Source organism: Harmonia axyridis, chromosome X, assembly GCF_914767665.1.
Source record: "Harmonia axyridis chromosome X, icHarAxyr1.1, whole genome shotgun sequence".
Classification (NCBI taxonomy): domain Eukaryota; kingdom Metazoa; phylum Arthropoda; class Insecta; order Coleoptera; family Coccinellidae; genus Harmonia; species Harmonia axyridis.
This window is the reverse complement of record NC_059508.1, coordinates 9,267,789-9,282,388: the sequence shown is the minus strand read 5'-3', so window position 1 is coordinate 9,282,388 and position 14,600 is coordinate 9,267,789. Positions and strand designations below refer to the sequence as shown.

The 14,600-nt window shown below is 34.8% G+C and overlaps 1 protein-coding gene across 1 annotated transcript; it reads right to left on the bottom strand.

Annotated features, from left to right (window-relative positions):
• Nucleotides 1-2,981: 2,981 nt before the first annotated feature.
• LOC123685675 (host cell factor 2) lies at nt 2,982-13,144 on the bottom strand. The gene is made up of 16 exons (XM_045625470.1): nt 12,761-13,144; nt 12,121-12,269; nt 11,577-11,841; nt 10,668-10,949; nt 10,305-10,591; nt 10,020-10,218; nt 9,891-9,958; nt 9,444-9,807; nt 7,797-7,972; nt 7,539-7,731; nt 6,846-7,418; nt 6,592-6,785; nt 6,255-6,500; nt 4,890-5,048; nt 4,635-4,827; nt 2,982-4,384 (listed from the first exon to the last, which is right to left on the bottom strand). Exons 1-16 carry the CDS (start codon nt 12,936-12,938, stop codon nt 4,284-4,286), a joined length of 3,627 nt encoding a protein of 1,208 aa, XP_045481426.1. The 5' UTR covers nt 12,939-13,144; the 3' UTR covers nt 2,982-4,283.
• Nucleotides 13,145-14,600: the final 1,456 nt, after the last annotated feature.

The window sequence follows — 14,600 nt, the reverse complement described above, 5'->3', positions numbered from 1 at the left end:
GCGTTAATATTTAACGAAATGGTTTGCCTATAGGTTCCTGCAATCCATGTGGGTGGATTGTGAGTTACAGGATTTTGAATCAAGAAAATCAATAGCAAAGGCGCAATATTCGAAAAGATAATGAAATAATGGAATTTCACTAGACTCTGGAGATATGAAGTTTCATGCTAAAATTGGTGATGATCATGATTTTATTTCGTATGAAGTTATTCAAAAATAAAAACTAGTTTGTTTTCTGAATTTTTTCCTAACTGCACACATGAGTTGACAACGCGATAATAGATCTCACCGCATGCCAAATTCTGAAATTGTTACCAATGCATCTGTTTGCAGAAAACTCCAATTCAAAATCCGAATTCTAAGTCAAAAAATCCGGAAAAAATCCGCGCCATCCAAAAAAAAAACCGCTAGTTCATAGAACCATATATTATTTAAAAATAACTCAAGAAATTGAATATTTTCCATGCGCTCAAGTTAATTAAAACATCTGACAGGCTCTTTCTGATTTACAACGAATGCCAAATATTTATTTAACAATATTTGCAATATGGTTTCGCTGGGGCTGCCATCTAGCGTTAATATTCAACGAAATGCTTTGCCTATATGTTCCTGTAATACATGTAGGTGGATTGTGAGTTACAATATATTGAATCTAGAAAATCAATAGTGAAGGCGCAATATTCGAAAAGATAATGAAATATTGGAATTCTTGTCTTGAACAGACTTCTTTCTGATGCAGGAAAAAAAATTACAGGACATATAATTCCAACAGTTTATTACAAAAAAAAAAACAAAATATTTGTAGGATTGCACGCTTGAAGAGTTTAAATTGAAATGTTAATGCGCATAATAAAACCCAGATTGAAAACATTTCTTGATTCATAACGAATTAACTTCAAAACATATTTCATCACATTAAAGCATTCTCAATAGATTGCATAAGCCCGTAAAAGCAATATGCCTCAGAGCTCTGAGGCATCTCTGAGACACTAAGCTAGCTTAGTGTCTCAGTGAGTAACTTATGATAACCGTATTTGAAGAAATCCATATCTTTCAAAACACCACTTTGAAAAAGCAAAACCTTTCAATTTTTATATTTTTTTTCAATTATTACTTATAATTTTATATTTCTTGTAAACAATGTGGGGGGGTTATGTCCCTAATAACCTCCCCCTTCGTTAAGTCTGTGACAAAACATACCTTTTATTTCGAAAAAAAAGCGTTTGCTAGCCAATGTTTATAGGACTTTTTTTTCTTAAAAAAATCCAAGGAATCTCTCATTTTCATTTGCACCTCCAATTTAGGAACACGCTGTATTGAGTGGACGGAAAGATCGATATTTATTTATTTTATTTTAGTTGCGCATTGAAATGTTAGAATTTAGTAGTTTCAATACAATTCGGAAAACACGATGTTTCTTCTATTATAAAATTTGGGCCGAAACTTTGCAATCCCTAGTTAAAAAGTTTATTTATCGAAATGAATTTACCAACTCTCGAGCTTAGATGTGATACAAAATTCAGATAACATATCTAATTCTATTATTGTCAACACATTAACTTAATACCTACAACATCCATCATAACTCAACATTAATGAAACCTAGGACTAATGCGAATGAGTTCTTTGTAGATTTGTTTACTATTCAAAACTGTTAATTGCTGGTAACACTGGTACCAATGCATCTGAAAACTTCACTGAAAAATCCGAATGCTATGTCAAAAAATCCAAAAAAATCCGCGCCATCCGAAAAAAAATCCGAAAATATTGATTTAACAATATTTGCAATAAGGTTTCGCTGAGGCTGCCATCTAGCGTTAATATTTAACGAAATGGTTTGCCTATAGGTTCCTGCAATACATGTGGGTGGATTATGAGTTACAGTATTTGGAATCTAGAAAATCAATAGCAAAGGCGCAATATTCGAAAAGACAGTTTATCACAATAAAAACAAAATATTTGTAGGATTGCACTCTTGAAGAGTTTAAATGGAAATGTTAATGCATATAATAAAACCCAGATTGAAAACATTTCTTGATTCATAACAAATCAACATCACAACATATTTCATCACATTAAAGCATTCTCAATAGATTGCATAAGCCCGTGAAAGCAATATGCCATTAATTACTGATCATAGACATAAATTACCGTTGTAGAGATATAAACGAGAGTTGGTGTTTTTTTAAATGGGATACCCTATAGTTTTCAAGACATTGCATGAATTAGAATTTCGTTTTTCTTGAATTCTGGAATGTGAGGCCGTAGAACCTCAATCGACAATTTGGTTTTTCAGTGTTGTTCATCTGTTGAAGAATATTTTCTTTCGGTCATAACTCCGGAACGCCCGAAGCTATCACTTTACGACCTTCAGGCTTTTTCATACAAATTCAATGAAATTTCTATTTCTGTTGAGAAAATTCTATCATTACATTTGAAATTTCGGAAAAAAATGAACTTCTGACTTAGCGCCCCCTATCCGAAGCTGCTAAAACAAATTTATTATGAGTAAAATGCATTTTTCTACTCGACGATAGCTATTACGCCCTCTAGCGGTAGAGGTATGAACTTCAAAACAATTTCCAGTGTGAACACTTGAATGGTAAAAATTTTTACTGCAAGTCTGAGATACTGCCGTTTAACTCGCTTATTTACCCACCCTGTACATTAAGTTCAAGAAAGAATCGACAACAGAAAAGTAAACAAACCAAAACAAAGAACCGAATTAGGACTAGAGATTTTTGCAATGATAAAACTATTTCACTTTAAATACATTCAGCCGCGTTTTAAAAAAAATTAAAATTCACTTCGTAATAGGTTTATTATTCATCCCAACTTTCATATACGAGAATATAAAAAGAAAAATAAACATCATCTTTAACAAAATGAAAAACGTCCAGACCATGCATAAAAATGTTTCCTATATATCTATATATATATATATATAAAGGGGTAGAAGTAGACGAAAAAAAAACACATAATTGATGAAATCTACTTTGTTTCATATGTATGTATATATAAACACACTATGAATATGTAAATTTATATACCCATTCATCTCTGAAGCAAATACGGATGAAAAGAAAAGATTACATCTTTAGACAGTTCATAATTGAAATATATACATACATACATAAAAGTAGTACATTTATGGCTATAATTCCTTTAAAAAAAAAAATTGCGATGAATATTGAACTATAACAACTTCAGTAAAAGTGAATATGAATATTTACACTATATATTTTTCAATTAAGTTGATAACAAAATACCTTGTTCTCAGTAAAAGGTCAATATTTTTTTTAGCAACTAAAGATATCATATAAAAAGTATTTTGAATAATAAATTACGTCTTTATAAGAAAATGTTCAGAATTAAAATTGATGTTCACTTCAATCGAAAATTATTTTCCCAAGGAAAATAGATTTCAATGCAACCATCAAAAGTGTTTAGCAATAGCTTTTCTTATTTGATACAATGTTATCTTTATTGCTTCTCAAATATACTTTTTTTTTCCACTCCTAATCAATTTCAACAGTAAAATTTCTAGGTAATATATTTTCAAAACAAAAATCGATTCATTTCTTAAAAGTGGATTTAGTCTTTCAACCTCAAGTTAATAAAACTGTATAACTGACGAGAGACCTTAATGCCTAGAGTCTATTTGAAAAAGTTTAATCAAGACATTAGATAAACAATCAAATTAACAAATATACATTACATTTGAATAAATCATTGAATTCTAAAATGAAATTTCTTGTCAGTACATCATTGAATAAATTATTGCCTGTATAATATTCAAATAATTTTTATTCTAGCTAACAATATTTTCAAAAAAAATTCAGATAACTAAACACTTTTGATATGTGTTCACAGAAGCACCTAACACTTATTATACTCAGCTATAAGTAATACAAGGGATATTTAAAGGCATACTCACACTTTTTCATGAGAAGTTCTACGTTTAGATCTTTACAATATAGAATTCCACTCAGATAAACTGATAAAAAAATTTTCAAGTTCAAAAAATAAAATGTTTCAATTCACTAACACATCTTGGATTCCATTTCGTCAAACAATAACTAGTACTTTTAAGATTGTTTATGTTTCACCATATGTTGAAAAAGAAAATTCAATTCATAACTGGGAAGAAATCCAGTTATTGAATTTTCTTTTCCGAGAACCAACCAAAATTGATTTCAATATCGGAAACAGAGATCCAGAGCACCTGTCCAAAGTTCATTCGCCAATAAGCTTCAGAACTGACCGCACATTTTGTACTTCATTTACATCTCTTCTTTATCAAACTTTTGCTTTTTCGGAGAAGGCGATTGCGTATTACTTATTTCAGAAGCTCTCTTTATTGCTTGCTTGTTGGCTTGCGTATCTGAAGAAAAGAAAAAAAAAATATTAAATACTGGTTCTCCTCAAGTCCATTCAGAGAAAAACTTTCTGGAAGAACAACACATACTAGCTTGGGATTCCCTCCAATTTAGTGGATATTTCCAAATTAAATTATTCATTAATGTCATTTGGATATATAAATAATCACATATTTGTTATCATTATTAAATTCTAAGTTCATGTTGAAGAATTTTAACATGGACCAAAGCTAGATATACACATAGATTGCTTACCCTGTAACCACCTCACTTGAGTGGCTGGCCCATAACCTTTATCGTTCTTAGCCGCAATACGGAATATTATAGCTGCTTTTGTGGTCGTATCCAAGTGAGCTGCAGCTAAAGACGAGTTCGGAACAACACACGAATTGCTTGGACCACAATATACTCTGACAAACGCTAGCTGTGATAAAGGATTAGTTTTTTCCTGAAAAAAATTTGAAATATTCAACTGATGTAACAATTCAAGTTCAAAAAAGAAATACTCACTTTCCCTTTTACAGCTAGGTATACCGAGTACTCTAAAATATCCCCTTGATTGGCATTTGGTGGTTCCCATGACAAATGGGCACCATCAGCTGCTTTAGCAATTTTTATGGCGTTCGGTGCTCCTGGGAAGCCCGGGAGGCAAGTTTTGAAAGCAGAAATCTGAAAAAACATTTTCTCTTATCTAAATCATGTCAATATTAAGCCAATTGAAAAGTCCCAAGTATGATGCACAGATTCCCAAACTTATAATGATGTGTCAAACTTTGACAGCAGTCCGACCATTAGTTTGTGAGATATTGCGTTGTGACTGTGAGTGTAGCTACTTTTATTATTTGAAAAAAGATGGAATAAAAAAATTTCGTGTGTTGATAAAATATTGTTTCTTGAAGGGAAAAAATACAGTTGAAGCAAATTCTTGGCTTGATGAAGAGTTTCCGGGATCTGCACTAGGAAAATCAACCAACATTGATTGATATGCTAAGTTTAAACGTGGTGAAATGAGCATCAAAGACGGCGAACACAGTGGACGCCCAGAAGAGGCTGTCTCTGACGAAAGAATTAAAAAGTTCACAAAATAATTTTGAATGACTGTAAAGTGAAGTTGATCGAGTTAGCAGACATTGTGAAGATATCATCTGAACGTGTATATCATATCATTCACGAATATTTGTACATGAGAAAGCTGTGTGTAAAAAGGGTGCCACGCGAGCTCACAACAACGTGTTGATGATTCTGAGCAGTATTTGAAGCTGTTTAAGTGCAATAAACCTGAATTTTTGCGTCGATATGTGACAATGGATGAAACATGGCTCCATCATTTCACTCTGTAGGCCAATCGACAGTCAGCTGAGTGGACTGCACACAATGAACCGAATCCAAAGCGAGGAAAAACACAACAATCGGCTGGCAAGGTTATGGCATCTGTATTCTGAGATGTGCAAGGTATAATATTCATTGATTACCTCGAAAAGGGCCAGACCATCAACAACCATTATTATATAGCCTTATTCGAACGTTCAAAGGATGAAATCGTTAAAAAACAACACCATTTAAACAAAAAAAAAGGTGCTTTTTCATCAAAACAATGCGCCGTGTCACAAATCAATGAAAACAATGGCAAAATTGCATGAATTCGGCTTCGAATTGCTTCTACATCCACCGTATTCGCCAGGTCTGGCCCCAGCGACTTTTTCCTGTTCTCAAACCTCAAAAGAATGCTCGCTGGAAAGGAATTCAGCGCCACTGAATGAAGTGATCGCCGAAACTGAGGCATATTTTGAAGCGAAAGACAAATCGTACTACTTGGACTTTTCAATTGGCCTGTCACGAAAAATATGAATAGGTTCCCAAAGTATTTGTTCTTACCTCACTCCAATCACCTCTACCTACTCCATTAATGGCAGCTACTCTGAATTTGTATGCTGTTCCTGGCTCAAGAGTGAATTTTTGATATTGAGTCAGATCAGGTAAATTCTCCACAGTCATTTTTGATGTATCCTCATTGAATAAGTAGTAACTTTGTACATCGCATGAATTTCCTTTGATGAAACCAACAGTGAACCATTGTTCTTTTTCAACTGCTTCTGATCCAGCAGTCACGGCAATTTGAGGCTAAGAATATTATTCAATTTTAAAACATTGAAAAACATAAGACCAAGAATTCTTCAAAAAATCATTTCTATTCATTATAATTTTTTCCTACCTTCATTTCATCTTTAGCCGAAGATTCATTCATATTATCATTATCCATAGTTTCTGAATCCTTTTGATGGTCCAGAGCTGCAGATGCCAACGCAGATAATGCATCATCGGAGGGCTCTTTCTTGATATCATTTGCGATAAGTACTGCCGCAGAGTTATGAGTTTTCGCATACGAGTCATAGCCATGTTCTGAATCTGATTAAAAAAAAATTTTAGTCATACCGTACCATTGAAACATTTTCGCTCAGAACATACCCATATCAGGTTTGATATCTAAAGGTTCATTCTTAATGAACTCCTCACTGTAAGACTCGTCTCTTGAGGAATTCATCGATGTTTCCAACTCGGAAGTATCCATTTTGTCGTCGGCAAGATCTGGATCACTTTTCAGTACACCATTCAGGGAACTCTGCTCCGAGCTAAGGCCTTCCTCTGTTGTCAAAGAGGCGGAAAGTGCATCAGGCTCTCCGTTATTTTCCCTGTTCCCACCTAGTAAACCGAGGGCCCAGAAACGTCTTGGAATAACGGTTATTTCGAGATTGCTATCGGTATAAACCGGAGCCCCTCCTTTCAGACCGATCAAATCTGAGTAGCTACTTTGTCCTCCCGCTAATCCACTAGCAGTTTCCATAGGGGTTATGGCTTCTGATGCAAGAGGCGTCTCTACAGGAGGATCATCCGCTGGAGTTATCATTTCGGCGGCTTTGAGAAGTTCTTCGGCTTGTGCAACATCATCCTTCTCGGGTTCGGGATCAATAAGACCTGCCTCTGCTGCAAGAGCTGCAAGTGCTGCGTCTGTGGTTGCAGGACCATCAAAAGAAGTTGAAGCTGCAAAAGGAACAAATGAAGAATTATTCTCAAATGATAATCCTCACACAGATGATTTGGTGAGTGACTTTTTTTTTTTTTTGAAAATCGATCACGCCTAAAAACTAAACCGTATCTCACCTATTGTTGCTGAGGGTGGTTTAGGTCTTGAAACAACCATAAGTTTAGGTTGCTCCAGATGATTTGCCGATAAGGAAGCCGATGGTAAACGAACAATTTTACCCATACCCTGCGGTTGTTGAACTAAAGTCAATGTTTTATTTCCACTAGCCATTTGTACAGTAACTGGTTTTCCCCCAATCATGACTTGTTTCTAAAAAAAAAATAAATAGGTTATAGAATTGAATCTCAATTTACAACAATTCCGAACAAACTCACTTTAGCTAAAGTTATATTTTTCTGCCCACCAACTGGCATCTGTATGGTAATGGGCTTTGTCAATTTAACATTCTGCAAACCTGCTATGCTGGAGGTGGTAGATGGCAGCACATTCAATGTTGTTGTTTTCATAGGTACTGTCTGTGCATTGGTGAAGGTCTGTATAGTACGGAGCCCTATAAGAAAAGACAGGACATTGAAACTTTAAGTAATGATAGGTAATTTCACAGAAGTACCGTTATCGTGTCGCTTCTTTTAATTAAACTCCCACAATAATGAATACAGAAAATTCAACTTGAAAGTATAATTTAAATGTCTTCAACAGCATCACAGAGTAGTTGGTTCTAAATATAAAAGCAGAAGTCATCAATATTCTTCCACAAATTCAAAAACTTGAATGAATAAATGGGTTTAAGAATAAGTCCTCTGTACAAATATTCATTATTTCCTCTAATTGACCAAATTCTCTTGGAAATACACATTTCCCTAAATATCTTTTAGTGATTTTTGCATTGGAAAAAGTTGGTTGGCAGAACTGTTTTCTGTATAAGAAATTTGATAGTAGAATTACAGATACCAATATAAAATAATGAATTATAACCATAAATACTGTGTGAAACTGAGATATTCCCGCACGATATTTTTCTACAAGGTATGGCAGAATGAAAGGATTGTCCATAGAATTAGAAAAATTCAATACAAAATTGAATGCTATAAAACAACACAAACAAGACAAATAATGAAATTATAAGTTTTCTCTTTACGAGTTCCAGAACTTGTGTGAAAGCAGGATACTCATAACAAATTCCTTTACCTTATTAGGCCAATTGAAAAGTCTCCGATCTGATGCACAGATGACGGTGCTAGCATTAAATCCATATGATTTTTAGTTAGTACAAACCTTCAAATGATACGTGTCAAAATTTGACAGCAGTCCGACCATTGGTTTGTGAGATATTGCGTTGTGAGTGTAGCTACTTTTGTTATTTGAAAAAAGATGGTAAAAAAAAAGAATATTGTATGCTGACAAAATATTGCTTTTCGAAGGGAAAAAATACAGTTGAAGCAAAATTTTGGCTTGATGAAGAGTTTCCGGGGTCTGCACCGGGAAAATCAACCATCATGGATTGGTATGCTAAGTTTAAACGTGGTGAAATGAGCACCCCAAGACGGCGACCGCAGTGGACGTCCAAAAGAAGCTGTGACCGACGAAAAAAGTTCACAAAATAATTTTGAATGACTGTAAAGTGAAGTTGATGAAGATAGCAGACTTTGTGATATATCATCTGAACGTGTACATCATATCATTCACGAATATTCGTAAATGAGAAAGCTGTGTGCAAAATGGGTGCCGCGCGAGCTCACAATCGATCGAAAGCAACAACGTGTTAATGATTCTGAGCAGTGTTTCAAGCTGTTCAAGTGCAATAAACTTGAATATTTGCATCGATATGTGACAATGAATGAAACATGGCTCTATCATTTCACTCCGGAGTCCAATCGACAGCTGGCAAGGTTATGGCATCAGTATTCTGGGATGCGCAAGGAAGACTTTTCAATTGGTCTGTTAAGTAGACTGGTGATCAAAATTACAAGTACATGATAAAATAGATCATACAAAATTAGGCATTTAAAATGAACAATTACCTGTGGCCGAACTGACAACTAAGACTTGCTGATTGTTAAGTGTAGGAATTTGACCAGTGGCGGACTTAGAGAGAACAAGTTTTCCTGTAGCTTTATTCATCTGAATCATATTCGAAGGAATCGTTTTTACAGTTGTCAAGACTTGTTTATTGCTTGCATTAGCAGGTACTATTTTCACCACTGTATTCTTGGATTGCTGAGGTATCACACCAGCTATTTTTGATTGAACTAAGTTTGTATTCTTAGGTAGAGTAGCCAAAGTCATACCGGTGCTTGTTTTCACTAAAGTCACCACTTGTTGTGGAACATTACTCTTCTGTATAACATTCGCTCCTTTCTGGATTAATACTTGCTTCGGGCTCGCCTGAATTATGAAAAAAATTAACAATTATGATAATTAATAATAAAATATTGCAATATCAAAAAAAAAATCTCGAAGATAATTACCTGAGCAGGCGATGCTTGTCGTATAGCTGCAGCATTTACTGGACTTTGAATACGAATATTTTGTGTTGCTGAAATAATGATAATAAGATCCAATCATCGAATTAACATTTATAAATCATTTTTACTTACGTTTAATAACAGGGGCAATGATTTTGGGGACGGCATGTTGTTGCGATTTAAGAGTAACCGATCCAGTTGGGCTGTTAATGACATGTTGACCAGGGGACTGTCCCTGTTTTGGTGATATGAGAAGCGGGGGAGGAACATTGGTTTGAGTGGGAACAGGAGGTTTAGCTGAAGGCGTTGGTGGAAGTTCATACTTCTGAATCTGTAATCAGAAAAAAAAAAAAAATGGTGAAATAAAATATTTCAACGCATACTGATTTATCATCAAAATTGCTAGTAATCGCTTACCTGGAGAATGTATGTTTGACCAGAGGGCATGGCCATCCAATTGACTTCTAATGAGTGGGTGGCTGCCTTAACTAATGACACTCTATTAGGGGCAGCAGGCTTGTCCACTTCCAAATACCAGAGATCTTTACAACAAACTTGATTTTTCCAAGTTTTCCGATAACCATCACGGCCAGACCAAATGTAAAGTCTTGTACTAATACCAACAGCACAATGTCCAGCTCGTGCACACGGCATATTTTCTTCACTATCTTGTTTGAGGTTTATATCGTCCCAATTCATTGATTCTTGGAAAAAAAGGACAAGTCAGGATAAATCTTATATCAGTCTTTGATTAAATAAACAAGCCAAAATGTGACTTACCGAGATTCAGGCAAGCCATGGTAGATGTACATTCCCACTTAGTCTCATTAGCAGTTTTGGAATCTTCTGCTGGGACCCATCCTCCAAATATAAACATTCTATGACCTATAAGGGTCGCGGTGTGAAGAGACCTCGGCAGAGGGGCCACACCATTAACTTGTGGCCTAGACCATGTCATGTTATCAATATCTAAAAACCATAAATCCCCTAACCGACAACCACTCATCCCTCCGTAAATTACCAGGAAGGATTTTCCTTTACTCTTGTCCGAGTAAGCAACACCTACAAAATTAAGCAATTTAGAATATGATTCAATTCTCACAAAGTTTGTAAAGATCAATTAAATCCAAATTGCAATTCGTGTGAGAATTCTAAAATCAAAGTTTAGGCCTTGTGGACATAACATTAATGAAAAAAATAAAAATAATGGAGGCAGAGTGAAAACTCTCGGTAGATGTATGTTAATAGATGCTTTTCATAAGGAAAATTTAAATCGCAAGAACTTCTGAAAAATTCCCAATGTATTATCTTACAAGAATATGAAATTTTATGACCCTACATAATCAACTAATTCTGTCAGAAATATTTTTTCAATAAACGGGCTTAATGCAGCTTTATTATTCTACCTACACAAATTTGAAGACCTTATGAACAAACTTCCTAAAGAAAGATTAAAATCGTAAGGTATTTGTAAGATAACTATAAAAAATGATAAAATTAAAATAATTAATGACCTATAGTAAGAAAAATTGGGAAATAACCATTTCTTTAGTGTTTCACTTGGTATCACACTGACAGTTCATCATACAAATAACAAAGTTCCAACATATGATGCATCATAATTCTTTGAAAATGATGGGCTATTTGTTAAGATCTACATTTTTATATTTATATTATATTTTTAGTTACCTGTGTGGGATTCTCTCGGAGGAGGACAGGGACCATTAGTCAATGGAATATCCCACTGGACTGGTGTAGAGTGAATATCCAAAGTATAAAGATCATTTAAATAACGTGGCACATTATTTTTCGGGTCTATGCTTTCGTTGGCAAGTCCACCAAATAAATATACTTTGGAATCCACAATAGTAAAACTGTGTCCCAGTCTTGGACATGGTGAAGGCCCGGATTTAGGTTTTTTCGGCTTCAGCTGCTTCCATTCCCACTTAGAAGCCTATAAAATATTTCAGAAAAAGTGGTATTACATTTGCAATCTCAGTTTACAAGATTAGTGTAATACTCAGTACTCATATACTTAAAATACATGAGAAATTAGATTTATATTGGTGGTCATGATAATTATTAAAGCAAGTACCTGCAATAGGCCACATGAGTGAATAAATACACAATTTTAGACACATTTAATTTTTACTTGTAAAGATAAACAAAGAGACATTAGAAAAAAAAGAAAATTTATTTTGAACATAATCATTTTTACATTCCAAATCATTACCTGAAGTTCATATAATTCATTGCTGTACTTCCCATACTCAACCATACCACCAAACACCAACAGTCTAGTGCCTTCGACAACGAAACCATAAGCTGCACAACCTGGAGGCACATCTCCCTTTATTACAGGTACAAACCACTGGTTTGTAGCTGTAAAAATGAAAATTTTAGAATAATTGAAGTTTGCCTTTTTCTCTTAAGAATATAGGTATGGTCAACCATGAACTATTAACCTTTTATTGAATAATTTAATACATAGGATATTAATTATTCTATTAAGAATTTAGGGAAATGATAAACAAGGATATGAATTTGAAACTAGGTAAGATTTCAGATTATGAAGAGTTAAGTTTTAATTCAGAAATACTCCAGCTTTATTCAAATAATAGTTAAATATGAATAATCCAATAGTAGTTCAAGTAATACAAAAATATAAAGATGTCAAAAATTGTAACATTGAAGACGCCATTATTAAATATTTTGGATAAACCTGGGAAATGACATTTGATTGATATATAAACATAATAAAAAAGGTCAATTTGCAATATGTAAACAGAATTGAACAATAGAAGTGCACAAGATGATTGTCATATAACTTTCAAATATAAACTAGAAATATCTGTTTTACATGGAGGTCTTACCTGTATTGTAAACATGTAATTCGTCAACAATTCCTTCATTTCCGCCCCCAAAAACAACCATTAGGTCTTTAATAGCAACAGCACGATGTCCATGCCTAGGTCTTGGCTGGGGGCCGGTAGGATTAGCCACATATTTCCACACTAACGCCTTACCCGCCATTATGTTATCACATTGCATAGATACATTGCCAAAATAAATCAAATTTGAATTTCATGCAATAGAAATTTCCCAATCTTTTCTGGTGAATCAGTCACATATCTCTAGATTTACCTGAACCACTAAGAAGGATTTTTCTATTCAAAAACAATTCGAGAGACAAAATGTTTCTACTGCTACGCCAATAAATAAAATCAAAGCGGCAAAACGTTATAATGCAAAATTGTGTCTCGGTCGGTAAGATAGATTCCAATGAGAACGACTAGACAAGAAAAACGCTACTGCGACATCTGCACGTTTGAAAGGGACACCAATCTGAGTGCGGCTGACTCTTCAGTAAAAACGTAGATGTCGCTTCCAAAAATTTTTCAGGCATGTAGTTTCTGGATTGAATATTTTTTATCGCATGTTTGTTCTTGTTTGAGAGCAAAAAAATTTATTTTCAAAAAAAAATAATAAACATGAAAAATTATAGGAAAGTACTTTACTTCTTACTATAGAAATTAAAAAAATCACATTTGGAAAAGCACAATGCAGTACCTAAAGCTGAATGTGGTATTTGAAAAATTACTTGTAATTCATTTACAAATGGTTGTTTATTTCATAAAAGCTAATTTTCAAGAATAGGGGGCCAAGGGGGGACCAAGATTTTTTAGAGGGGATACAAAATTTTCTGGTCCAACAATTTTTTTCTCTTCCGAGGTCAGCACCTTGTCGTGGTGGAAGGGCTTGTAGTAACTGCCTGCTGTAAAGTAGACAGTGAAACCAAGACTGACCAAAAAACGTGTCGTGGCTAATTGCAGCCTGCTTTTTCCCCATACCTAAATACAATAAATAATATAATAATAACTTCCCCGCACCAACTGAGGCTGAACGTATGATGTGAGGACTTAGGGTTTGCGTTTGTTGTGCAAGTTCGCAAAGGTCACAAGACCAGGGTCAAGAGCTCGTGGTGATAAATTCTAAGGGAGGAGGCTTGCCGACCAAGTCCTGCGGGGAACTACCCCATGCTGGAGTTCCATAATCAGAGCTATGGGGGAAACCAAGGAACGAGGGAGATCATTGATGGGTAGTTGCCTCACGCTTTTTAGGCTACCTGTTGAATGAATCTACCACCTTCAACGAATTGCTTCACTCCTTAGGGCAGGACAGCGTGATACCGTGTGATTGTGGAAGAGTTTACATTGGGATTTTGTCGAGAACTGAAACTTGAAACATTTTTCCTCAAACCAAAATGGACTCTCTATACATCCAACACTTTCCTGAACAGAATAGGGCATCATTTGTTTGCAAGGGAGAGTCTCACAATTAATAATAGGAATATGGTCTGGTGAATACCTTCGGTATGAATGAGAGTACGGTTGAACCTTTAGTAGAAATTTCTAATCAGACTTGAGAAAGGCAGAAATTTAAGGAACAGCAATTGAATTCAAATTCCTTGTGGATATTCATTAGGCAGCAAGAAGGAGGGCAAATTAATTACGCATAGGCAATCGATTCGAAAAGGGCACAGGATATTGCAACAGCAAACAGACAACTTCTGAAATGAGACGTGGATTGACTTTGGACTTGAATCACGCACTTCGTATTGTGCAGGTTCTTAATGTGACATGTCGAATAGGCCATCTGTTCGATTAGCATCTCCTTAAGATATTAAATCCTTCCCACTTCGACGCGGGGCCT